This window comes from Trichechus manatus, unplaced genomic scaffold, assembly GCF_000243295.1.
Source record: "Trichechus manatus latirostris isolate Lorelei unplaced genomic scaffold, TriManLat1.0 scaffold00016, whole genome shotgun sequence".
Lineage (NCBI taxonomy): Eukaryota > Metazoa > Chordata > Mammalia > Sirenia > Trichechidae > Trichechus > Trichechus manatus.
Genome location: NW_004443952.1, coordinates 7,481,063 through 7,505,755, shown reverse-complemented (window position 1 = coordinate 7,505,755; position 24,693 = coordinate 7,481,063). Strand labels below are relative to the sequence as shown.

The window sequence follows — 24,693 nt, the reverse complement described above, 5'->3', positions numbered from 1 at the left end:
GGCAAACTATGTGGCTCCTGAAAGTCCTCACCAGGTGAGAAATGTCCATCCTTTTGTCTTGTCTCTGAAATGTCTGTGTGGGCATGGAGTTCCCTGTCCACCCAGTTCCCAGGCCCCCATTGGACTGGTTAGTGAGCGCCTGGTCCCTTTCACAAGGTGGGCAGCACCCTGGTCTCTTCTAGCCCCAATTTCCATCAGAACTTTTCATACTCTGTCACTGGCTCTGTGATAGGAACCTACTTGGCAGAAAGAGTGGATTTATGAAGGCAGCAGAGGTAGGAAACAAGGTACCTTCCCTGGAATTCTTATTAGTGTCATGTCTTCTTTTTCCAGCTAACCATGAGCTTCTGGAAGGCCATGTGCCTCATTTCCCTCTCGAACCTAGCAAAATGCAGTGGGCCCTCAATAATTATTTAAGTTGGATTTATTGTTGAATAACAAACTCATAGACTCCCAAGTTCAAATAACCCATGAAGATGATCATGTCTGATGTGCCTATTTTACAGATGGGGACAGTGATGCCCCAGGAGGGTGCCCTCAATCTTTCTGAGCTCCCCAGGGGTTTGCCAGGAGTCTTTTGGGCTGCTCTCAGTGGAGCAGGGCTGACCATTGCATACTCAGATGTGTGGGTGAGATTCGAAAAGGCCTTGGTGCTCAGCCACTGACCTGTTGCCTGACCTTTGAGGAAATGATCCCATCACCTGGAAATGGCTTTGTGGCCAGTGAGTTGCATGGTGTTACCCGCATGGTGTGGTGGGAGGAGTTGGATGGCTTCTGCACTGGGCTCCCCTCATCCCTCCTTCAAAATCTGCCTGAAATCTACCTCTACCCTCCTGGCCTTTTGTGACTCTTCTTGAGATGTCCTTCTCCCACGACTGCATATTTAAATCCAACACACCCTTCAGGACTAAAATGTCACCTGGTCCTAGAAGCCTTCCCTAGTTCTCTTTCCACTCTTCAGCCTGCTTGACAATCCAACTGATCTCTATCTTTTTGGTAATATCTATAACATTCTCTCGTATTATCATTATGCAGTTACAGGAGGCTCTCCGTTACGTGGCAGGTGTCTGAGGTCTCCCATCCTGGTTCTCTTCACTAACTCATGTTACTGTGTGTGTCTTCTATCCACATTACAAACATCTGTGTGCCCATAAGGCAGGACCATGTGCAAACGTTTTTGTCCCTGCTCCCATAGTGACTGAGCCACTTCCCTCAGAGCTTTGTACAGGGGCTTGTACACTGTAGGAGTTAAATAAACAAATTTATTTAAATTACCAGTGGGTTGAGCATCTGTCGTGTCCCAGGCTCCATGCTGGGTGTGGAGGCGCAGAGATGGATCTGACAATGACAACACCATGTGATGTGTATTACAGTATGAGTGCAGAGTGAGCAGCTAACCAGAGTCTGGTGAGCTTTGAGCTGCACCTAGAAGGACAAACAGGCTGTGAACAGGCAGAAACGAGGAAGAGGAGGGACCAGAGAGGAAACAGCATGGACAAAGGCCTGGAAGTAGTCCAACTTGTCCAGTGTCTACATCCAAGCATCAGGGAGACGGGAGCCTCCACGAAGCTGGGGAGGCCGGCAAGGATCTGCTTAGAACCCCTTAAAGGCTAAGATTTAGACCATCATGCCCAGATACAGAAAATCGGAGTCAGATTACCTTGGTTCAAATCCCACCTCCACCACTTACCAGTTTACTGATCTCAGAAAAGTTACTTAATCTTTCAGAAGCTCAGCTTCCTCAGATGTACATGGGGATAATAATGGGCCTCCCTCAAAAGGTAGTGCTTAGCACAGAGCCTGGCTAGTGTGAGGCTGATGAAGACCCAAAACATTTGGGGAGTCAGAAAAACTCTGAGTAATCAAGAGACATAATATTTTAATGCAATATTAAAAAAAGGTTAATGCAAAATCCACAAGGAACAAAATATCAAAATTTTAAATAAAGATAGGATCTGTCTGGCACAAAATAGGCTGATCAATAAAAATCAGCTACGATTAGACTGTGAGTCAACTTCAGCAGCTGTAGACTTCTGAGACCCTGAGCAACACGGTAGCTCCTCTCCCCAGAAAAAAGCAGGACCGTGCACAATTTGTACACAGTTTTGGGTGTTCCTGCACTTCCTTGCGCTAGTCCACGTGGAGGTTAAGAACCCAGGTTCAAAGTGGAGGCGTGAGGTGGGGGGGCTCTGCGCACCGTCCAGCCACCTGAGGTGCCTCAACACCACGCAGGGCCTCCCTCCTGGCAGCCACGGGTGCTCTGCCCCCTGCAGGAAGCAGCGCACAACTATGTGGCTTCGTTTTCTTTCTTTTTTGTACACGCTCCCCTCCCTCCTCTGGCTTGGGACTTTTCCCAAAGTTTGCTGAAACCAGACACCTTGCTCTGCCCAGCCCGCGTACAGCCTCGGTTTAAAAGGCCTCCTTCAGCGCCCCCTCCCCGCCCCCAGCGGAGACTTCAAAAGGCCCGGTGGGCGCCGCGGCCCCATCACCTATGAGCCACCCCTTGTGCCCAGAGCCCGCGCCGGAGTCGGAGGACGCAGAGCTGCCGCAGTTCGAGCGCAGGCGGACCGGGCCGGCGGCGCAGCCCTGCGCGCCCATGCCCCTCCCGGCGCCGCTGCGCTCCGCGCGCCAGCGCCCCATTTAGGGAAGGGGACCCGGCACCCCCGCCCCCGCGCCCGTGCCCGGGGCTGCGGGGACCCATGAATACAAATGCCGTTAGGCGCCCGAGGAAGGACCGACCGGCCAGCCTCGCACTTCAGGACCCAGTAAGTGCCCGGAGGCTCCCTGGAGCGCTGGGGATTCCGGGGTGTGTGCACAGAGGTGTGTGCGCAGAGGTGTGTGCACATGGGAAAGGGGATACACTTGCGAGGAGTGAGTGTGTGTATGCATGCATGTGGTGGGTACTCGTGGAGGACTGTGTGCACCTAGGGGTGTACATAGGGTGTGTGCACGTGGGGGTGTGTGTGCAGTGTGCGCGCGGGTGTGTACGTAGAGGGTATCTGACCAGGCTAGTGAGCATTTGTGTGTGTATAAACACTAGTGTGTATGCGTCTTGCGTGTGTAGGGTCGAGGTGTGCGCCCAAGTCCAGACACCGGGGAGTGTGGTTTGTATGGCCCAGAAAGAGTGTGAGGCTGTGCCTACACGTGAATGAATGTGTCTGAGTTTGGGATAAGTGTGGATGTGTGGGAATGTGTATGTGCGCCAGGGAATGTGTATGAGAGTCCGTTTGCCTGTGAAGTGGAGACAGAGAGGGCTTCTAGTGCTAGGACTCGGACGGGGGTTTCGGGTGTGAGAATTTGTCCTGGTGTCTGCAGCCGGGCAAGGTGTGCTGTTCAGTGAGATCCGAGATGTCTTTGCTCAAGTTTTCGTGGTTCGGGGGCCTTAAGACTCCCCTTTCTTACTGAAGGGAGAGGGAAAAGGAAGGTGACCAACATTTAACAAGCCCCTCCACTACGTGCCCAGGAAAGTCTGTTTTCCAGGGCTCTCTGAATCTGGGAGCGGCAGTAGTTGGGTGGGGATTGAAGCGGGGGGGGGGGGGTGGGGGGTGGGCAGTTAGAACCCTGGCTGTCGTTGGAGTCCGGATACCAAGTCCTGGCTCCAGCTCTGTCCCTAGAACTCCCAGGTTCCTTTCGGGGGTAGAATCTATCCCCTTCTTTCTACTCCACCCTCCAACTCCGGGAGCCCCAGCCTCACAAGCCAGAAGTCCGAATCTCAGAACTATGATCCTCCTGCTGTGTAGCCTTGGCCAATTCTTTCCTCTCTGTGAATCTCAGTTTCCCCATCTTTACCAGGGGCGGAGGGTGGTGTCCCATCTGGGCTGTAGTGGGTTGACGGAAGCTGTGTCCCCGGCTCTGGCCAGCAGGGGGCAGCAGGGGGCAGCAGAGGGAGGCCCGGCGCGGGGAGGAGGGAAGGTGGAGAGCCGCCGCGGGCCGAGACTTTAAATCGCCTTCATTTCCCCCAAATCCTTCCTTTTCCTCTCCTCCCCCAGGCCGGCGGGGAGGCAGCTTCCACCGCCCTCGCGCGCCCTCGCCGGGCCTTGTTCAGCCTCCGGGGACCGCCAGCAGCCTGCCTCCAAAAGTTTGATCATTCCCCTCTTTCCCTGCTTCTTCTTCCTTTTCGGTGGAAGCAGAAGAAGAGCGAGGCAGGGGCGAGCGCGGCTCCCGGACTCCTGGGACCATGGGCCTGCTGCGGGCGCCCACGGGGCCCCGGCCGCGCTGCAGGCCCGCTCCGGCACTGCGAGTCGCGGGGCTGCGCTGGGGGCGCGCGGGGTGTGCGCTCTGAGCCGGCCTGGCGCGGCGGGGCAGGGGGCTGGCGGCCCCATGGGGCGCGCCCACACTTGCCCCCCGGGCTCGGGAGCATGAAGTAGGGGCCTGCCATGGGAGCGGGATCCGCGCTGGGGGCCCGAGGCACAGCGGCGGCGGCGGCGGTGCGCGGGGGGTGAGTAAGAACTCGGGGACTCCCCCTGCCCAGCTTCCTGCTGCTCCAGCCTCGGGGATGGCTGGGGTTCCCTGCCGCGCTGGACGCTTCCAGCGGAACGTCAGCTTCCTGTCCTTTCCTGCGCCCCCGCGAGGCGGGCAGCCAAGGGTTAACACGGACTGCGCCTTCAGCCCCGCCGAAGGTTGGCGAGCGATGATGGGGCTGCCCAGCCCTGCTGGGGCGAGGGCCGAGCTGGGGAGGGTCCGTGCTGGGCCAGCCCCGGGGTCAGGGAGTAGGGGTGGATGGTGGCGCCTGGAGCGGCGGCGGGTGCTGGAGGGGGAAGTTTTGGATGCCTGGAGGAGGGGTCTCCGCTTCTCGATGTCTCAGTGTGTTCTGATGTCTTGGTGACCACAGGTCCTGAGCCTGTGTGGCTCTGTTTCTGTCTGTTCTTGTGATACTGTCCGCAACTTTCTAGATCTCCAGATCTCCAGTTCTGCTCCTCTCTCAGAATGTGTGTATGTGTCTGTGCTCGCCCCATGGTTCTGGAAATCTTGGTGTGTAGGTGTCTGTCTGGGTCTATGTGTCTTAGTGTTTCCCTGTCTGGGGGTCTCAGGTCCTGTTTCTTTCCCTTGTATGAGAGAGAAAAAAATAAAAGCTAGCATGTCGGAGCAGAAAGGGCTCTGGGAGGTCACCAAGCCCAGCCCATCATCGTACAGATGTGGACACCGAAGTGGGGGGCGCAGGGACTGCCCAAGGAGGGGCTGTGCCAGAGGTTCCCATCCCCAGCCTGTGGAGTTCGAGTTGTAAGAGAGAGGGAGCACGTGCAAGAGCGAGTCACTGAGTGTAGGTGTGTGGGGGTGAGAGAGGCTAAGAGCAGCCCTGGAGACCCTGTGGACTGTGGCTCTTGCACATTGTCCCAAGAAGCACAGGACCAGGAGGACACCCCCAAGAGGCTAGTCAGGGCTGTAGCCCCACCCTCCCCACCATGCCCTGCCCCCTCTGGCTGGAATCAGGGGGATGATGCCCCCCTTCTTCCCCATGTCTTGGAAACAACTGGCAGGCTGAGATTCCCCCGCCCCCCCACCGCAACACACACACACACACACACACACACACACACACACACATACCACCACCACCACCAGTGAGCATGCTGCCTGACTCATTTTCTCCAGAAGACCCTGTGCCAGGGCAGATGCCAGTGGTCAGGCAAAAAAGTGGTGCCAGGCAAGCACCCCATAGCAGGCCCAAACTTTGGGCAAGTGGGCAGTCACACTGCCTTGAGGCCCAACCTTTGCCTTCTCCTGTCTCCCCGCCTCCCTCACCACTGCACTGCCGGGATCCTGTGCCCTTTGGCCCCAGTGTGCCTTCCAGCTTTGCTCCCTGCACCTCTCCCAGACCAGGTTCCTTGAGGCTGTCTATGGGGCACATCCTTGACCTCTTCCTTCCTCTCCCTTCCCCCCTATATTCAGAACATCCTCCCTCTTTCTGCTTCCACATGCCCTGCTGTCCCTCTGGGCTCAGCTCCATAGCCACCAGACCCCCTGGTGGTACGCACTGGAAGGGGCCTGCCCTCCAAGTGTTGTGACCACCCTCTGTCTCTCTCTGAGCACACCCTTCCTGTGCAAGAGTTACTTTGTTGGAATATTCTCTCCCCTATCTCTATGTCTAGGGACCCACAGCCTGGGGCTTGGCACATGGAAGTGCCATATCAGTTGGTGGTAGGGCGTCACAGTGAAGACACTCACATATCAGTGGGACACCAAGTTGCAGGACAGAAAGGACACGGATCTTTAGAATCAGTCAGATTTGAGTTTAATTCCTGACTCTGTCCTGTGAACTTGGGCAAGCCACTCACCTCTTTGCTTCTCGGTTTTCTCATCTGCAAAATGGGCATCTCAGTTTCCCAACTAGCAGGGTTTTTGTGAGGATGAATGGGATGATGCTTGTAAAGGGCTTAGAACAGTGTCTGGCACGCAGTAAGTACTCAATAAATGACAGCTGTTATTTTTATTATTCTTCACTTTGTCTTGAATGGATATGTGAGTCAATGGGAAAGTTCTGGGCTGCATCCTGTCCAGCCAGATGACCTCTCTGTGTTCCCACGGAGAAGGTGTAAGGTGTGAAGAAGGGCGCCTGGGCGTTTCCGTCCCGGCACATAGAACCTCATCAGTCTGTGTAGGCAGGTGGGACACGTCCATCACTCTGCCACTCTGTGTCTCCCCAGGCAGCCCCTTCCCAGCTTATTCCCATGGGAACATAGCCAAGCTTTGAGTCCACAGGGCTGCCTTCATCTGTGTTTCTGCTCCCTCCATCGGGTCTCAGCTCTGAGCTCTGAGCGAAGTTCAAGCTATGGCAGGGGTCTGCAAGATCCAGGGTATTCCCAGGTAACAAGAAGGGGAAGAACCATCTAAATCGACTGCGAGCTGTAGCAACCGAGAGGCCTTTTGCAGGGAACAGGAGCACCTGGGTTCCCTTCTTGGAGGGCTGAGTGGCCAGGCTGTGTCTCCAAGGCCAGGCTCCCTTCCTTGTGGCCTCTGCTGTGCTGCCTTCTGCCCTCCCTGGCCCCCGTTCTCTGGTCTTCCCGACATGCTGGAGCCCTGGGTTCACCGAGCCAAGGCCCACGAGGCAGCAGTAAAAACAGAAGTCTGGAAGAACAAAGCTTAAGCCAGTGTCTGCACTGAATGTTATTAGCAGTAGCCTAAACAGAATTGGAACGGGAGAAAACGGTGCAGCAGGGCCTCCCTCCGGGAGCCAACTTTCCAGGCCTGGAGCTTAGATGGTATGTTGGCTCCCCAGGCTTCATCTCTCCTCTTGTTGGTGAAAGCTGGGATTCTGGTCTCTGGCAAGCAGGAAGTCTCTACAAGCCTCCAATTTCTTCTTCATGGGAGACAAGACAGTCAAATGAACACAACTGTCTTTTAAGTGGTAGCAATGATGTGTATCACTGACAGGCTGTGTGGCTTTGGACAAGTCACTTCCCCTCTCTGGGCCTCAGTTTCCCATCTCTACAATGAGGGATGGGACTAGAATCTGCTCCCTAGATGATCTCTAAGGACCTTCTCCCACTCTAATATGCTCAATAATTTGGAAGTTTATGGGTGAAGTACACACAAAATCCAGTTGCAAGGCCAGTTGCATTTGTTCCGGGTTAATGAATGGGGGATGCATACTTTTGTAACAAACCTTCAGGGCTGAAAATTTCAAGTTAGAACTTACGCGTTAGGAGGCTTCATTAAAGAGAAGATTCTGATCCCGTCTTCCCTGTGAGTCTTTCTCCTGACCTTTAGGAAATAAAAATATTTCCCCCCTAATCTCCTTTCATATTCTCTCTGGAGTAGTCAACTTGGAATAACGACAGCAGCCAGAAAAACTGACTGAGGACACGTGTGGTTCTTGCCCCTTCTCCTCACCACCTCGCTTCTCTTTATCAGCTTGAGAAACACGCTAAGATGGATGGTTGTGACATAGTACAGTGAGGAACTCACGGAGTGAAGGCTGGCTCCGGGAAAAGGCCAGGATGAAGTGAGGGCAGTGTCTTCTGAGGAGATTTAGCCAGCATTCTGAGGAAAAGTGAGTTCCCTGGTCCTCTAATTTTGGGGAATGAAGAATGACAGGAAGTGCAACCAGTTTCTTTACTGCAGGACTTCTCAGAACCTTTGTATGCGATTGTGCTTTGAAAACCACCAAGACTGAGATGCAAAAGACAGCTCTTTCCCAACCTATCTGGTGAATGTGGGAAATAATACTGAAGAATTTATGAACCAAGACCCTACCCAGGGTGACCTTGAGGAATTACCTGCCTTCTCTGAGCCTCCATTTCTGCCGTTTGTCAAATTAAACAAAGCTGCTTATTACATCTCTCCAGGAAAGACAGAGGTAGGCAAGTCATGCCAGGGAGCGCAGCTTCTGTCCTTCTATCCAGCAACCCCAGGGAAGCTAGGCACTCTGACCTTTAGTTGTTGCTGGTGGTGGGCTGGAGGTGAGGCCCATGGAGGCAGGGAGGAAAGGCCCCGTGAAAAAGGAACTCTCACAGAGTGGCAGCAGATTAGAGAGGGCGAGGAAGGAGCAGCCCTGGAAAAAGCCTGCTAGAGTAAGGGAGACATATTTTAAAGTCCAGAGTCCTATAATGCCAGGTAGTATTCATCTACTCAGCAAAAATATACTGAACCTGTAGATGCTGGGAATGTAAGAGTGGACAGTATGGACATGGTCTCTGTCCTTCAAAGACTTAGTCTAGAAAAGGAAATAGGCAGTGACCACACATGCCATACCTGCTGTGGTGGGGTATGTGCAGCTGGCTGGGGGAGGTGACATCCAAGCTGGGATCTAACAGATATGTGAGAACTGACCAGGCAAGGAGCAGTGTCTGGACATGGCAGCAGCATCTGCAAAGACCCAGAGGCTGGAGAAGGCTTTCGAGGGACCACCATCAGCATTTGAGTGCTATTTCAGCAAGTTTACCTCATGCTGCAAGTCACTGAAGACTGAACTCAACATGGCTTAAACAACAGAGTTTTTACCTCTCATATCAAGAGTCCTCATGGAAGAGCAGCACCAGGATTCATTAATTCAGCATCTCAACAGTGTCAAACACTCAGGTTCTTTCTATGTTTCTGTTCTGTCATCCTCTGCAAGTTCGCTGTAGTTCAGGGCCTAGTCACCTCAGTGCACAACATGGCTGCAACAGTTCCAAGCACTGTATACTCATTTAACAATGTAAAGGGGCCAGAAGAAAACCTTCTCTCTGTCCTTTTGAAACATTTCCCTAGGAGCTCCTCACATCTCATTGGCCAGATGTGCGTCTCATTCCTATGCTACAAACATCCACTGGCATGGTGAATGGAAATGCCAGAATTGGCTTAGACTTGGCCAGATTCATCCAAAATCCTCTGAAGTCCATGCCCACCTAAACAAGCATGTAGTGGGGGTGGCTGTGGGTAGGTAACCACTGGTGTCTTCCACAGTGCCCGGGCCAGGGTTATTGTTGATCATAATTGCTATTGACTTTGAAAATAGGGTAGGCCAACAGATGGTGTGAGCTTGTCCTCCGAGGTCCCCAGGGAGCCTGGGAAGAACCCAGGGCCCCAGACATCAACCCTGGCTGACACTTTTCCTGGATTACCTGATTCTCCAGGAGCACACTCCTGCCCCCACCCCCCAGCATCCTAGCTTCCCTCTTGGGAGGAGCCCAGACCTGTCCATCCTAGACATAGCCCTCATGGCCCGCCTGGTGCTGCTCTCTCTGTCTGCATCCTGGCCGACTCTGGCCACGTGCCGCCCTCCCCTCTGCCCGCCTGGGGATCAGATGCCCCGGGTGGCTTCAGGTGTCGGTGGTGGCTGCTCCCACAGGAAGATGACATCGGAGCGCTGCTGCTGCCCATCTTGGCAGGAGCCACTGAGCAGAGCATTAACCCTTCCTGGCCCTAGAGTGTGGGGGCAGCAGGGACCTTCTATGCAGCACTTCTGGGGCTGGTGCCAGGTGAAGCCCTTGACATGCGTGGGCTCATTTAATCCTCACATCTGTCCTGCCAGATAGGGAGTGTCAGCCCATGCTGCCAAGGAGGACATGGGCTCAGTGACATTGAGTGACTCGTCTAGGGCCACACAGCTGGTAAGCAAAGTGCCAGGTTTGTGCAAAGTGCCAGGTTTGTGCCCGGGTCAGGCTGGCTCCTCCTCCGTCACCTCTGTTTCTTCTCCTCCCATTTTCCATCAGAATAAAGCCAGATGGGCAGCTTCCATAGCACAGTCCTGGTCCTGGTTAAGGGGTCTTCTCCCCTTCCCTGCCTTGGGTCTGCAAAGTGACTTCTCAACTCTCCTGCCCTTTCAGGAAGCTGGTCATCCAAGCAGGTCAGACTGGTCTCCCTGCTGACCTTTTGGCCCTGGCCCTGCAGCCCATTGGCTGGGGCCCTGGAAGGGTCTCAAAATCATGAGGCCATTGCACAGATAGGGGGACTGAGGCCCAGAGAGGGAGAGGGGCTTGCCCTTGTTGCCCAGTGGGTCAGCAGATTTTCAGCTGGACACTGGGCCTCTTCTCCCCATGGCTCCCTGCTCTGTGAACTTAACTTATTGACCTGTAAAAAGTGAGTTGTGAGTGCTGGAGGAGGAAAATGGTTATGTTTGTACTGTAAGCAGGTCCTGTCTGGAAAGGCTGCGCCTGTAGGCCTTGGGGGTGTGGCCTGCTCTGGTAGGGTCTGAGAACCCTGCACCTCTCCTCCAGCCCTCCCATGAGTGAGGCTGAGGTGGGACGGGGCCAGGCCAGTCATTTCTGCCCCATCCCCCTCTCCCCCCGCGGCCGGATCTGGGCCCGAAGGGTGGAAGCTGATGCTCATGTCTCCTGGTCTCTAGGGGGTTTCTCTTTGCCTGGATCATCGTCTCGTTTGCCTGTCACCTGGCCTCCACCCAAGGAACTCCTGAAGGTAATTCTCTCTTCTCTTTGTCCAGGGGGGAGGCAAGGGAGGACAGAAGGGGCCTGAGTACTCAGGGACAGCAGATATCCGTGCTTCTAATGGGACTTAATGCCTCAGTTTTCCCATCAGTAGAATGGAGCTGATCACTGGCAAATTCTCTTTGGACTTGAAAGAATAACGTTTGAAGTTTTGTTGTGGGTAGGAAGGGCCCAGTGCAGAACTGTGGAAGGGTGATCCTTTAGCTCCTGTCTGGGGCAGAATTTGATTAAGACACTTTGGCTCAATAAGCCTCATTGTCCCCATATATTAAATGGATACTCTGGGACTGCTGAGAGGAGGCTGTAAGACCACAACTGTAGCTTCCCAAGCCTGCGGCCCCGCCTTCCTCTGCCCTGAGATCCTGCTTTCTCCAATCCTGGAGGAGCTGTCCAGGGGGCCGGGGCGGTGGTGGGCTGGTTACACGGCTGCCCCGTAGAAATGGAAACCTCTCCCACAACTGTTTGTCATACAGCCACAATGCCTCTCAAAATACCCGCCCTTCCCCCTGCTCCCCACGCCCCGCCAGGGCAGGGGCAGGCAGCAGGGCACTCAGAGCCTCTGTGGTCTGACTTGCTGCTAGGCAGGGATTGGGCCCCTGGGAGGGCAGGGCCATGCCGGAAGAGACTCCCGCTGCCTGGCAACATTTTGTGCAAATGTCATATTTTCCAAACTTGCTGTTTCCCCTACAAAGTAGGTGAACAGCTGTCCAGAGTCCTGAGTCAGGCACTAGGGGGTTGGGGAGAGGCAGGAGCTTCGTGGAGCCAGGTTTATGTAATAAAGGGATCTTGCTGGGGCCAGCTGGCTGGGTTCTTCCATCTTGGCATTGGGGCTGAATTCACTTCCCCGTCCCATATCTCCTTGTCCCTGGGGAGGTTCTGGATATGTCTCCACCCTGCATTGCAACTACCTGGCTTCAGAATAAAATATGAGCAGTTTCAGCAGTATAGCACAGTAGTTAAGAACAAGGACCCTGGGACCAGTTGTCATGGGTTCAAATCCCAGCTGTGTCTTTCGCAAGCTGTGTGACCTTGGGCAGGTTATTACATCTAACTTCTCTGAACCGCAGTTTCCTCATCTATAAAATGGGGATAATAAACAGTACCTGCTTTGGAGGTTGTTGAGAGAATCAAGTGAGATAACGCATGTAAAGCACTTGGTACATAGTAGGTGCTCAATAAATACTAGTTTTTGTTATTATTGTTAAATATTTTATTAACCTTAAAACTTTGGGCGAGAACAGCCCTTCCCTATTCCCTGGGGCCCACAGTGGCCAGAGCCTCACAGAAGCTCAGCGCTGACCATCTCTGCCAGCTCTAGATATCAGAGTTTGGGGTTTTGCTCCTTAGCTGCAGACAGTCTGTGGGGTGGGGTGAGGCACTGGAGACTGGCTGGCTTTAGCTTTGAAGCCCACCCAGATAGGATGAAGGGAAACCTCACTGTTGCCACCTGGCCTGTCCAGTTGGGATTTTCCTTGGGCCAGTGGCTAGCTGCAAGCCAGTTGTAAACTAGTGTGGGGAGGGATGTGTGCAGGCCTGGGGGTGGGGTGTGGCTGGAGGTGGCTTCCTGCCCTCATCCCTCCCTTAACCAAGTGGTTCCTTCCACTTTTAAAATTGTTTACAGTGAATAATATTTTATGATCATAAGAGGGTTTCTGTGATTAAAGCATAGAAGATATAATACTACTAAGAGAATCTGTAAGCCGTGGTTTACTTCACCTTAGAACCTGGAGACAGACAGGGGTAGGGAGAAAAGATGGGAAGGAGAAATTTGCGGGGAAAATGGAAGGCCCATGTGTCCTGGGGTGGGAGCGGGGATAAGGTTCTTCACTCCAAGCCAACGTGAAACAGCAACCTGGAGCTCTAGAGGCCCAGAGGTCAGGAAGAAAGTCCCCAACAGTTACTTGGTTCAGGGCTTGGGTGCGGATGAGGAAGATGACCATTTCATCCTCCCCACAATGCTATGATGTGGGCACTCTTAGCCCCATTTTACAGCCGAGGAAACTGAGTCTCAGAGGCTCACGGGTGGTTCTTATTGGGCTCTAAAGCACTGCCTTCTGACTCCCAATCCTGCTGTGGCAGGAACCGTGATGCTGTGTTGCCGGCACCCAGGTTCTCAGTTCTCCCGCAGCCCATCTATCTGTCCATCCATGTATTCATCCATCCATCTGCCCGTTCATTCTGCAGTTGTCCACTGAGGGTCTGCTAAGTGCCAAGTGCTGCATTCAGCCCAAAGCGCCCCTCCTCTAATGCACACCTTGCCCCAGGTGATAAGGGAGAGAGCATTCAGCACTGGGTTCGGTCGCTGCGCTCAGGGGAGGGGCCTGAGAACTTGACCCAGACCCTGGTTCTGGCGCTGGCTTTACCCTGCTTGGATGGAGCTCAGGAGCTGGCTTTTGCAGACACTGGCAGCTCAGCCAACTCAAGGAGCTCAAGTGACCTGGCGAGGGGCAAGGTCAGAAAGCCTTTCCGTTAACGCCCTGGAAGCCCTCCTTGTGCTCCGGCAAGTGCTGCTGCCATAATTACTGGGCGGATGTGACCTGGCCAGATCATGGTCAGATGTCCAAACACTCCGCCAGAGGACAGAGGTTGTGAGGATGCTTTGATTACTTCCCCTACCCTCTGCAAAGTCATAGAAGGAGGAGTCAGCGGAAATGTCACCTCCCTGCTGTGCAGACAGCAGCTCCCCCAGCCTGCTCCGGCCCAAGAGAGAGCTCAGGGGTGGCAAGGGGACTGCGTGGGTTCCTGAGGAGGTGGTGAAACCAGTCAGGCTACCTGGACATCCCAACCAAGCTCCAGTGACACTTCCAAAATGGTCATCCTGGTCCCTCCTTTATGGGACAGCTTCCTAGAAAAGCCAGTGTTTGAGGAAGAGAGAAGAGAGACAAGTCCTAGGTTGAGCAGACTCTAAAACTCCTAGCGCTAGCATTTGGTGATTATCATTATTTTTAGTATTGTTGTTAGTTGCTGTCAAGTCGGCCCTGACTCATGGCGACCCCATGAACAACAGAAGGAAATGTTGCCTGGTCCTGCGCCATCGTCACGATCATTGGTGTACTTGAGTCCATTGTTGTGGCCACCGTGGATTTTGTGTGCCTTCCAATCTGGGGGCTCATCTACCAGCACTATGTGGGACACTATACTGTTGTTATCCATAGGGTTTTCATCAGCCAATTTTTGGAAATAGATTGCCAGGCCCTTCTTCCTAGTCTGTCTTAGTCTGGAAGTGCCACTGAAACCTATCCACCATGGGTAACTCTCTTAGTCATCTAGTGCTGCTATAACAGAAATACCACAAGTGGATCGCTTTAACAAAGAGAAATTTATTCTCTCACAGTCTGAATTCAGGGTGCCAGCTCCAGGGGAAGGCTTTCGCTTTCTGTTGGCTCTGGGGGAAGGTCTTTGTCATCAGTCTTGCCCGGTCGAGGAGCTTCTAAGTGCAGGGACCCCGGGTCCAAAGGATGTGCTATTCTCCTGGCTCTTGTTTCTTGGTGGTATGAGGTCCCCCTGACTCTCTGCTTGCTTCTCTCTTTTATATCTCAAACGAGATTGACTCAAGACACAACCTAATCTTGTAGATTGAATCCTGCCTCATTAACATAACTGCTTCTAATCCTGCCTCATTAACATCATAGAGGTAGGATTTACAACACATAGGAAAATCATGTCAGATCACAAAATGGTGGATAATCACACAATACTGGGACTCATGGCCTAGCCAAGTTGACACACATTTTTGGGGGACACAATTCAATCCATAACAGTGACCCTGCTGATATTTGAAATACCGGTGGCATAGCTTCTAGCATCATAGCAACATGTAAGCCACCACAATATGAAAAAGTGACAGACAGGTGGTGGTTTTTATTTTAAAGCGCTTATTTTGTGCCAGGCACTTTTAAAAAAATATGTTAACTCATTTAATCTTCACAACATCTTTCCCAGGTTGGTACTATTATTATCCCATTTAATAGGTGGGGAAACCGAGGCATTAAAGTCATAAGACTAGAAAGAGGCAAGCTGGAATTTGAACCCAAGAAGTTTGGCTCCAGAGTCTGTTTTTAATTGCAGTATGTAAGGTCATGCAGTCAGAATGGGCACTGGAATCCAAGCTGTCTGGCTCCAGCCCTACACTCTTTAGTCACCACCATGGTGCAGCATTATTTTTAGTTGAATGAATAAATAACCAGGTAGCTGTAGGTGGACTGTCCTCACTGTCTGACCACCTGGGGATTGGGGGGGTCTGGGGCTGGAGCAAGTCCTGACCATGCCCTCTTCTCCCTCCCTCTCCAGATGTGGATGTCCTCTGGCGGCTGGGCCTCAGCGGGACGAAGGTGGCAGGCAGCCGGAGCCCCGCTCCCCTGGGGGTCATTCCGTTCCAGCTGGGGTTCATCTTTACGCAGCGGGTCCGGCTCCAGGCGCCCACGGCCTCTGTCATTCCTGCCGCCCTGGGCACAGAGCTGGCACTGGTGCTGAGCCTTTGCTCCCATCGGGTGAACCATGCCTTCCTCTTCGCCATCCACAGCCGGAAGCACAAGCTGCAGCTGGGCCTGCAGTTCCTCCCTGGCAAGATGGTCGTCCACCTGGGGCCCCGGCGCTCTGTGGCCTTCGACCTCAACGTGCATGATGGGCGCTGGCACCACCTGGCCCTTGAACTCCGTGGCCGCACGGTCACCCTGGTGACGGCCTGTGGGCAGCACCGGGTGCCTGTCCCGCTGCCTTTCCACAGGGACCCAATGCTTGACCCTGAGGGCTCCTTCATCTTTGGGAGGATGAGCCCACATGCGGTGCAGTTTGAAGGCGCCCTGTGCCAGTTCAGTATCTACCCTGTGACGCAGGTTGCCCACAATTACTGTACCCATCTGAAGAAGCAGTGTGGACAGGCTGACACATACCGGCCCCAGCTGGGACCCGTCTTCCCTCGGGACTCTGGCTCCTCCTTCACCTTCCAGACTGACCTCCCACTGCTGGGCCTGGGGAACTTGACCACTGTCGCCCCAGCTCTGGGGTCATGGCCAGCAGGCAAGGGGGCTAAGGTGACTGTGGCGCCCGTCACGCCCACCAAGCCCTTAAGGACTAGCATCATAGGTCCTCACCAGAGTGCCACAGTGGGGGGCCCAGCCCGGACCCCACTGTCACCTGCCAAGCTGTTGGCCAGTCAGCTGCTTCCTCCTGTGCCCCCAGCCTCTTGGGCCGGCACCGCCAGAACTCTCCGCCCTGCAGCTCCACCTGCTCAGATACTGTGGAAGAACACAGACACCAAAATCCCTAAAAGTCTCCCAGCTGAGCCTTCCACCCCTTCTCCTCCAGTTGTGCCTGTCAAAAGCCCACGTCCCACCCAGAAGGCAGTTCTACCTTCCTTTCCAGAGCCAGCCCCATCCACCCAGAAGCCAGTGTCACCCATTTCCCACCTGGTTCCTGCCAAAGTCTTCCGTCCCACAGTGGGGCTGACCCAAAGGAACCCCGGAACACCCAGACCTCCACCTCCCAGCTCCCGGCCCCTACCTCCTGCTGTTGTCTCCTCCAAAAAACTCTTTCCCACAGTGACTCAGACCAAGGCCAAGATGACCAGTCACACCAGTAAGCCAGCCACTGCCCGTACCAGTACACGCAAACTGCCCCATCCCACAGTTTTGCCCCTGTCTCCTGCCCCCAGTCCTGGCTCTACCAGGACCCCTCAGCCGTCAGCCACAGTGGCGCTTCTAGTCTCAGGCACCAGAACTCCCAGAAGGTCACCTCCCTCCCTCACTCCTGCTTCAACCCCTGCGAGAAGCAAGAGGCCCACTGGATCAGAAGCTGCGAAGAAAGCTGGACCCAAGAGCAGCCCCTGGGGGCCTGTTCCTCTCAGACCTGGGAAGACAGCCAGGGATGCCTCGATGAACAACCCAGCAGCCCAGCCCAGCCCCAGACAGCCCAGTCAGCAGACCACTCTGGCCCCAGCACCGGCCCCGGCGCGATTCCAGTCCTCCAGCCCCTGGCCCACGAGCAGCGGCTACTCGTTCTTCTACCTGGTGGGGCCCACGCCTTTCTCCCTGCTAATGGGACCTCCAGGGCCCAAGGGAGACTGTGGTTTGCCGGTAAGATGGGGCAGGGTCTGTATGCTGCTTAGAGCTCGTGTGGGTGACGAGTGGGCTGCTCAAGTGCTCCTGGGGAGGGCGGGGGAAACAGCAACTCAGAGCAGGGAACTCAAACCCGGGTCTCCCCGCTTTTCTGCCTCTGCTTCCAATTTGTGATCCTCATGGGTGGGCAAAGGTCTGGTGTCTACCACCAGGTGATGAGCACCCTTGGGATAACTTGACTGCAAATGCTGAGCGGCTTAATGAAAGCGATGAGCTGATTTGCCCTGGTTACACTGAGAGGGAGCAGCTGAGCAGCCTCCAAAGCCTGGCTCCCTGCCTTGGGGAGCAGAGCCACTTCTGTTCCATCAGCTTGTCTGGGAGTGCTGGACATAGGTCACACACGAGTAGCCCTGGATATGTTTGGTTTGGCACATGCAGCATTCTTTTTTAAAAAAAATTAATCAGTTAGTAACATTTAAAAAATGTGAGAGATTTCTTGTAGAAGACCAGCTTCTCTTACAAAGTGAGGAGATGCAGTGACCTCAGGCTGTGGCTGAGCCCAGCTGCCCCTTTAGGCAGGGCACGCCCATGCCTGTTAGCTCTGGACCCACTTTTCTGTGCCTTCCAACCTGTCCGTCCCACTCATTCATGTTACCTGCCTGGTGCCTGTACTCACTTGATTTGTGGCCCTGGTACAGGAGTTTGGGACAGAGGAAGGTCAGGGTAGGCTGGAGAAAGAAAGAACATTCCATGTATAGGAGAGGGTCTCAGGACTGATGCCGTTGCCTTGCCTGGGACTGTCTCCACGGGCAATGACCTTTCCACAGCTGGAGACCAGTTCCTCCGGGTGGGGAATGGTAGAGTGGAGTTCCCAGAAGACTTGGCCCCTGTTCTCTTCTCCTCCCATCTGGAGGGGACCACTGCACGATTCTCTTCTCCCTTCCTTCCTGGGGCGGGGTCTGCCACAGGGCTTAGTGCTTGAGGTTAAGGCTTCCTGCAAAGAGAAGACAGTGGCGGGTGCTGGAAGTTCCTGAGCCTTCCAAATGCACTTAATTAGTTTTAGTAATCATTAGGAATAATATTTATTCAGCCTGTCTCCAAGGGGACCGAGAGTCCACTTTTATTATAACCATATTGTACAACTTATGGAAATTGTGTGCATTGCTTTGCAATTATGTCAGTGTTCACTCGAGTCCTGTGTTTTGAAATTGGCAGAGTAGAGAGTTGGGAACTGCCACTTTCCCGAGGAAAGAACGAGGAAACCTTTTCACCCCTGCAAGCTGCTGCCTCGCCCAGGCACCAGGTGCCTTTGGGCCCTGACAGCTCAGCTCCCCCAGCTGCATGCGTGCTGGCCTCACTGGCCTGTGAGGTCAAAAGAGGGTGAATTGTCCCAACAGAGGGTGGTTTAAGTTGCAGGGTCTCGACCTCAGCACACCGCAGAGGGGAGGAGGCCAGCCCTGCTTCCCGAGGCTGCGTGTGGTGTGGAAAGAGAGGAAGGCTGTCCAGGCCAGACGATCGGGAGCAGCAGAGGTGATTTAGGGTGTAGAATCTGCCTTTACGTGTCTGAGCCACATACTTTCCCTGTGACTTGATGCTCTGGGTCAGGATGAGGGGATGCCTTCTGCCAGATCACCTCCTTGAGCTCCCCCCATCACCAAGGGAGGTACCAAGAGTCAACCTGTCCACGCCACTGATCCTTTGGGATCTCTCTGTTCCACCTCCCTTACTGGGCAGGTGGGGAGACTGGAGACTGTGTCCAGAGAGGGCTAGGACATGCCCAAGGCCACACAGCACGTAGGTGGCAGAGCTGAGGCTTGTACCCCAGCTCTGTACCCCAAGACAAGCACCATCCATTCCACCCTACTGAGTGTCCACCTTCTGAGGGCTGGGGAAGGCTATGAAGATGAGCCAGGCCCTATCCCTGGCCTCAGAGGAAAGGCTCAATATCTAAAGAATCTTCTGTTTTGACAACCTGTCAAGTTTATAAACTACTTCTGCACGTGTGGCATCGCTCTTTGGGACCTCAAGAGAACTGGGTGAGGAGGGCAGGGTGTGTGTGATAATCCCACTGTACAGATGAGAGAACAGAGTTGGAGAGACACAGTGAGGTGTCCAAGGGCACCTGGCATGTCCGTGCAGGCGCTGAGGTGCAGCTCCGGGTCCCTGACTTCCAGGGAGGGCCAAGGCTCTTCCTGCTTCTCCAGCCCCTGACCTGCCAGGGTGGCATCCTGGCCTCCTTCCCCACGCTATCTCATCTCCCTACCCTCCCCCCAGCTTGGATCCTAGCCTCACTCCAGTAGGGACCAAGAAGCTTTGTCCAGTCCACTGTGTGGAAAACTGGTCATTTATTTTCCCTACATACCAGAACTGGTATAATTGAAGTGGCATCTTTGAGTAAAGTGAACTTGTGTTCTTTCTGTCCCCTGTTGTGAAGGGCCACCCATACGTTCAGCATTTAAACCCGGTAGAGCAGAAGGCATGCTATCTGGGGCACAGGGCCCGGGGACATGGCAGACCTGGTTCAAATCCCGACTCCACCACTTACTGGCTCTGTGACCTTGGCCCACTCTGAGCCTCAGTTTCTGTAGAATGTAGTATAATAATCGCTCCCACCTCCCATGTTTAGAGGACAGAAATGAGAATTTTGCGTATAAAGCTGCAATAGAGGGGAAGCAATTTAGCTGATCTCCAAGGCCGTCTTGGGCATGTAGTTTTGCTGAGTGACTTTGGGGGAAGTTCTTTTATCTCCCTGGAGCCCAGTCTCCTGGTCTGTTGATCGGGATTGGAAGAGCTCCCTCCTTAGAAATTCCTGTGGGGACCTTTCTGTGCCCGAGGCAGTGCAGTGACCGCATCTGCGTGTGTGTACCTGTTCTGTGTGGTTCTTGAGGAGCCGGAGAGGCTGAGACATAGCTTGGGGCTGAGGCGGGCCAGCGTAGTAGCCACTGAGTGAGGAGGCTCTGTGGGAGCCCCAGGCGCAGGGGGAGCATGGAAAAGCTGAGCTTGGCCCCGGGTGTGCTGGGGCGTGGAGGCTGCTGCTCACAGAGGCTGCACGGGAGCTGCACAGAAGCTCCACGCCTGGGAGGAGGCGAGTCAAGGCCTTATTTATTCACGATCAGGCCGCTGGCATTTGCATGAGCTTGCTGTGAGAGTCAGGAGACCCAGCTCAGGGCCTGGCCCATAGCAGATGCGCTGTGACTATCTGGGAAATGAATGAAGGAATTTGATCCTGACTCCCAGGCCAGGCTCCTTGAGGTTACACAGAACTCTCCTGCCAGTGGGGTAAGGAGGCTATGGGGAATGGAAAAGCACACATTCTTTGGAGTTGGAACGAGCTGGGGTTGAACCATTCTCTTATCCATCCATCCACTCTTTCAACAAATGTTTATTGAGTGCTTTCTTGGTGCCTGGTGCTGTGTAACCTTGGGCAAGTCACCTAACCTCTCTGAGGCTGTTTCTGTAAAACGGGAATATGGTACCACCCACCTTCCCATAGGGTTGTTGGATAGATTCAGCAAGATGAGGGATGTAAAGCACCCAGCACTAGGACCTGGGTCCTAGTGGATCTTCGTGACTGTGATTATGCGCTGTTGGTGGATGTTGAACAGGGACATTGCTGAATTAAGAGACCCAGGAGGGGCTGGACACAATCTCACATTTGCTTGGAGAGCTGTGCTGTGAAAATAGTTTTTCTTGTGGAGCCCGAGGCCCTAGAACTGACATGGGACTAGTTAGTGGAGCCGGGATAGCAGCGAGCCTAGATGGCTCAGAGTGTTGTGACAAATGTCAGGTGGGTTGGGGGGGCTGTGGGGCAGAACTTCCCCCACCTTTTCCCCCTCTGCACCCCTGGCTTCTCTCACAATTTCTGGATGTGTTTCCATTTGCGTGTCTCCTCCCAGCAGCCCCATCCCCGGGCATGCTGGAAGGGCGTCTTTTAATTTCCCCAGGGTCACATACTTTTTGTGGTTATAAATCCGGACTAGATCTTGAGAAATTCACCTCTAACACGGGTATCACCCAGAACCTCTGAAGGGGTGTTTTGCTTTGTCTTTAGCAGACCATTTTTGAACACCTACTATGCGCCACACCTTGGGCTAAGCTGTGCTCCAGGCAGGGAACAGGGCAATGGAGGAAAGTTTAAGGAAGGGACATTTACAGAGGTGCAGGCAGCATCAAGGTCCTTGGATGGCGCAAATGGTTTGTGCTTGACCTCTAATCTAAAGTTTGGTGGCTGAAACTCACCCGGCAGTGCTGTGGAAGAAAGGCTTGGCAATCTGCTTCCATAAAGATTATAGTCAAGAAAACCCTATGGAGCAGTTCTACCCTGTAACACATGAGGTTGCCGTGAGGCAGAATAGACTTGATGGTAACAGGTTTTTTGGGGGGCAGCATCAAAGGAACCAACAGGGGCCAGTGAAGCGCATGGGGATCTAGCAACAGCAGAAAACTGTTCCTACACTCAGACCTGAAGGTCCAAGGGGAAGGGAAGGTGTTACCAGAACCCTGAGAATTAAAACCCTGGAGGAGGGGGTCTCCTGACAGGAGCTGGGGTCGTAGATGAGCATAGCTGCTGCCAAAGTACAGCAAGGCAGGGAGGGAGCGGGGGATAAATACCCTATCCTTTCTCTCCTTCTGTACTCCAGACTCTTGCTGGGGCCTTGTACTGGCCATACCCAGCCAGAAGCCAGAGGGCAAGGGAGTCACAGGGTGCAGTCTCAGAGGTCAGCTTCCCAGGGCCCAGAATGGATCTGGGGAACGGATGGAGAATAACCAGCACACACACATTATCTCGAAAGATGAGTAGTACATGCCCATTTTACAGCCGGAAAAGCTGAGACCCAGAGCGATGAAGTAACTCATGCAAGGCCATGCAGAACTAGATTTACACCCAGAAGGGCTTTGTTCCAGCAGGTCGTTCCTTAGGACAGAGACCAGGGAAGGCTCGGCTCCTCTCTCCTGCCCCCTCCACCTCCTGTGACTATTCTTGGGAATAATCATAGATTCAGATGGTCAGAGATGGGAGGCCCTTTGAGATCCCAGGCTACAGACAGGGAGCAGAGGCCCAGAGATCAAAAGGCCATTGCTCAGCATCCCACGGCACTTAGCAGCACACCCGGGACTGGCTTCTGGTCTCCCAAATCCCAGGCCTGTGAAATCTCCCCTTGCTCACTGCCAGGGAGGTGCCAGCCAGGACTTATTTCTTTGCGCAAGGCTTGGCAGGCAGATGGGCTATTGCAGCTGGACACAAGGGTGGACTTGTTCCATGGGATGGAGTTCCCCTGGGCCTGGCTGTCCGAGCCTGGGACCCTTGGGGGAAGCCCAGAGGGGCTGCTTGGATGTTTCCATGGTACGGTTTTTGTGAGCCCCAAGCCCTGGTCTCCTCCCCCTCCCCGAGACAGGCCTGCAGCCCCCGCTGCCCTCCCCCTCAGCTCTGGGCCCTCTCAGAGGCCCCGTTGTTTGCAGCATGGAGTGGAAAATACCACCCCGGCCTCGTGAATCATCCGAGAGCCAGCCGCACAGGGTTTGGGCCCTGGAAAGAAATGGCAGCGTTTTTCCACTGCATGGAGAACAGGCAGGGTCTCGGATCGAGGGAGGGGGGCAGGGGGCAGGGGGCAGGGGGCGCCCGCCCTCGCTCAGCCACTAACAAAGTGAGCACTGAGTGGGGAAGAGCAGGGAAGGGTCAGGTCTGGGGCTACAGCAGGGCAGCTGGGGGCCCAGCCTAGGTTGGCGGTGTGTCTGGGATTGGCTGGCCGCAGTGGGGGCTGGGCCGCCATGTCAAGCAGTCAGGCCGTGGGCTGACAACACCAGGCCATGCCGTGGGTCCCAACTGGCACTAGAGTCGCTTTGCAGATGTTGTGGATGAGGTCAGACTCCAGCCTGGACACCACTGTTTCTGGAGTAAAAGAAATGCCAAGAGGTAGCGTCCAGGCTTCCACAGCTGTGACTTCACCAGTGTCCACGAAGGAGTTACACCCACAGAGCCTGTCCCTGCCTGGGAATCCTGGACAAGCCACTTCACCCCTCTGGCCTGGCTTCTCCTTTGTGAGATGGAAATGATCTCGCCTTTCCTCTCCAGCCTGGTACCCTAGAGGAGGAAGTCACCCCCTGCCCTGCAGCTCAGGAAATGCTGGTGCTGGGAAGGTTCCATGGATGTCCATTTCACAGATGCCTATGAGGGAAGGGACTTACCCAAGGTCACACCTAGTCCGAGACACACCTGACCAAGGTTGTCTAGAAGTGTGGAAGCTGCACTGTGTAGGGGAAAAGTCAGATGGTCCTGGCTTTGAATCCAGATTCTACTTCCTGTTAGCTGTGTGCCCTTGGGCCAGTCACTTTGCCTCTTTAAACCTCCCTCTAGTTTCTCACTTTGTTGAAAGAACACAGTAATGATAACAACACCTACAGTGATGCCTAGCCTTGCTGTTGTTAGCTGCTATTGAGTTGGATTCCCGCTCATGGTGACCCCATGCACAATGGGGTGAAATGCTGCCTGGCCCTGCACCATCCCCATTATCAGTTGTAGTAGATAGGACTGCTGTGATCCATAGGGCTTTCATTTGCTGATTTTTTGGAAGTGGATCACCAGGCCTTTCTTTCTAGTCTGTCTTAGTCTGGAAGCTCCACTGAAACCTGTTCAGCATCATAGCAACACGCAAGGCTCCGTGGACAGATGGATGGTAGCTGCACATGAGGTGCTTTGGCCAGGAATTGAACCTGGGTCTCCCACAGGGAAGTTGAGAATTCTACCACTGAATCCCCATTACCCGGATGCTTAGCCTTAGCCCCCAGTGTTTCCCTTTAATTCTGGGTCACATGGGAGAATTGGGTCAACGAGGGCCTTCTGGGAAGGGGCATCTTTTGTTCTCCCCCAAAAACAGAAAGGAAGGAGGGTGGCTTAAAATTTTGAGTAAGGAAAGTTCCAGGAGCTCACTTTTTATAGGTTATCTGTTGGCTACATGCTTTTACTATCCTCATCTTACAGTTAAAGAACTGAGGGCTCAGAGACTAGAGGCTTTTGCCCTGAGTCACAGAGCTAGTAAGTGGGGTTTGCACTCTGGTCCTAGTCTTACACTCATATGCAACTGCTCCCCACCAAAGCCAACCACAAAAGTGGGCAGTACTCTGGCCCTGAGTTCCAAACTTGCAGGACTGGACGTAGAGACTAGAGCCTGGCCACCTGAGCTCTGGAAGGCTACCATCAATTTGATTGGTCCAGGAAATGGCCCCCACCCTTTGTCCAGGGCTCTTTCCCAGTGACCCTGGGACCTTGGTGCCCATATCTGCCTGTCTGGATCTCTCCTCTGATTTTTATTCATGGATGAGCAAGCACGTGGCATTCATAAGCCAGAACTGTGAGCAGAGGCTGCCCAGCATGAGATCTGGATTAATTACCAGCCAAATCGTACTGGGTTTTCAACACTGATTTTAACTCTGGGCAGGAAACCTGGAATCTCGTTGATGGTTATTTGAAACAAATGAATTCCCCAGGCCTCACACATCCTCGAAAGCCTGGCTTCCTCTGAAGCCTCCGTGTTGAGCGCTTCACGTCCAGGCTCTTTGTTAATCCTCACTCACTCCTTCGAAGTAGACGGGGCAGTAGCTATTGGGCCCATTTTAAAGGAGAGCAGCCGAGGCAGGCTGAAGGACTTACACAAAGTCCCCAGCTATTAAGTGGCAAAACCAGGATTTGAATACAAGCCAGCCCACAGTTTAGTAAGCGTGTTTGGCTGCCTCCCTTCAGAGAGACGGGTCCAGATATGGGATCCTTGAATGTC

At 54.0% G+C, this 24,693-nt stretch overlaps 1 protein-coding gene across 1 annotated transcript in view; it reads left to right on the top strand.

Annotated features, from left to right (window-relative positions):
• Window positions 1–3,991: 3,991 nt before the first annotated feature.
• The window catches only part of COL27A1 (collagen type XXVII alpha 1 chain), a 153,447-nt gene continuing 132,745 nt past the window's right edge, over window positions 3,992–24,693 (top strand). The window contains exons 1-3 of the mRNA XM_004372133.1: window positions 3,992–4,438; window positions 10,766–10,836; window positions 15,156–16,939. Coding sequence (XP_004372190.1) covers window positions 4,377–4,438; window positions 10,766–10,836; window positions 15,156–16,939 — 1,917 coding nt within the window. The 5' untranslated portion in view covers window positions 3,992–4,376. The remainder of the gene's footprint in view (window positions 4,439–10,765; window positions 10,837–15,155; window positions 16,940–24,693) is intronic.